The sequence below is a fragment of the Meleagris gallopavo genome, unplaced genomic scaffold, assembly GCF_000146605.3.
Source record: "Meleagris gallopavo isolate NT-WF06-2002-E0010 breed Aviagen turkey brand Nicholas breeding stock unplaced genomic scaffold, Turkey_5.1 ChrUn_random_7180001954893, whole genome shotgun sequence".
Classification (NCBI taxonomy): domain Eukaryota; kingdom Metazoa; phylum Chordata; class Aves; order Galliformes; family Phasianidae; genus Meleagris; species Meleagris gallopavo.
The window spans coordinates 4833-6197 of record NW_011215793.1 but is presented as its reverse complement, the minus strand read 5'-3'; the positions used below and the strand labels follow the sequence as shown (position 1 = coordinate 6197).

The 1365-nt window shown below is 56.9% G+C and overlaps 1 gene segment (V, D, J or C); it reads right to left on the bottom strand.

The window, feature by feature from the left end:
- Nucleotides 1–1365, bottom strand: part of LOC104917070 — a gene marked incomplete at its 5' end in the record, with an annotated part of 4456 nt that overhangs the window by 2690 nt on the left and 401 nt on the right. The window contains 1 exon segment of the C gene segment in view: nucleotides 430–735. Within this exon segment, the coding sequence occupies nucleotides 430–735 (306 nt within the window).

Here is a 1365-nt window from a genome sequence, read left to right as displayed (position 1 = left end):
ATGGATTCTCTGACCCCCAAAAACCCCAAATTTCCCCCAAAAAAGCAACGGGACAAGGACTCACATCCTCTTGCTGCTGTTCCTTACCTCACCACGTTTGGAGGCCCCAAAATTATGGATTTTTGGCAATTCTTCCCCAAAATATGACATGAAATCACGTCTACCCCCTCCCAAACCAAAATTATGGATTCTCTGACCCCAAAAAACCCCAAATTTTCCCCAAAAAAGCGACGGGACAAGGACTCACATCCTCTTGCTGCTGTTCCTCACCTCACCATGTTTGAAGGCCCCAAAATTGGGATTTTTGGTGATTCTTCCCCAAAATATGACATGAAATCACATCTACCCCCTCCCAAGCCAAAATTATGGATTCCCTGACCCCAAAAACCCCCAAATTTCCCCCAAAAAAGCAACGGGACAAGGACTCACGCCCGCACTCCATCCTCTTGCTGGTGTTCCTCATCTCCCCATCCACGAGGCAGCTGAAGATGACCCCAGAATCCCATTCGCCTTCGGTGACTTCGACTCGACTCTCGGCCACCGTTTCGGTGCCGGCTTTGGCGACGGTGGTGACGCCGCCGGGGATGGAGACGCCATTTTTGTACCACGTGACCGCTTTGGGTTGCCGGCGGCCGCGGGTTTGGCAAAGGACGGAAGCGTTGCGGAAAGGACCTTCGAAGTCTTCTCGGGATGGAGGGTGGATGGTGAGGAGGAGAGGGGTGGGAGGCAGGGGATCTGGATGGAGAGGAAAGGGTTAATATGGAGAGGTGGGTGGGCTACTGAGAAGGGGATGGGGGACCACCAGGAGGTGGTTTGGGGTCACCAGGAGGTGATGGAGGACAACCAGGAGGTGATGGAGGACCACCAGGAGGTGGTTTGGGGTCACCAGGAGGTGGTGGAGGACCACCAGGAGGTGATGGAGGACCACCAGGAGGTGGTGGAGGACCACCAGGAGGTGATGGAGGACCACCAAGAGGTGATGGAGGACAACCAGGAGGTGATGGAGGACCACCAGGAGGTGGTTTGTGGCCACCAGCAGGTGGTTGGGGGCCACCAAGTGGAGGTGCTGGGCCACTAAAGCACCCCAGATGGCCACCAAGCCTTGGACCACCAAGTTACGGAGGGCCACCGAGGGCCAGCAGGTGGAGGTGCTGGGCCACTAAAGCACCCCAGATGGCCACCAAGCCTTGGAGGACCACCAAGAGGTGTTGGAGGACCTCCAAGAGGAGATGGAGGGCCACCAAGTTACGGAGGGCCACCGAGGGCCAGCAGGTGGAGGTGCTGGGCCACTAAAGCACCCCAGATGGCCACCAAGCCTTGGAGGACCACCAAGAGGTGTTGGAGGACCTCCAAGAGGAGATGGAG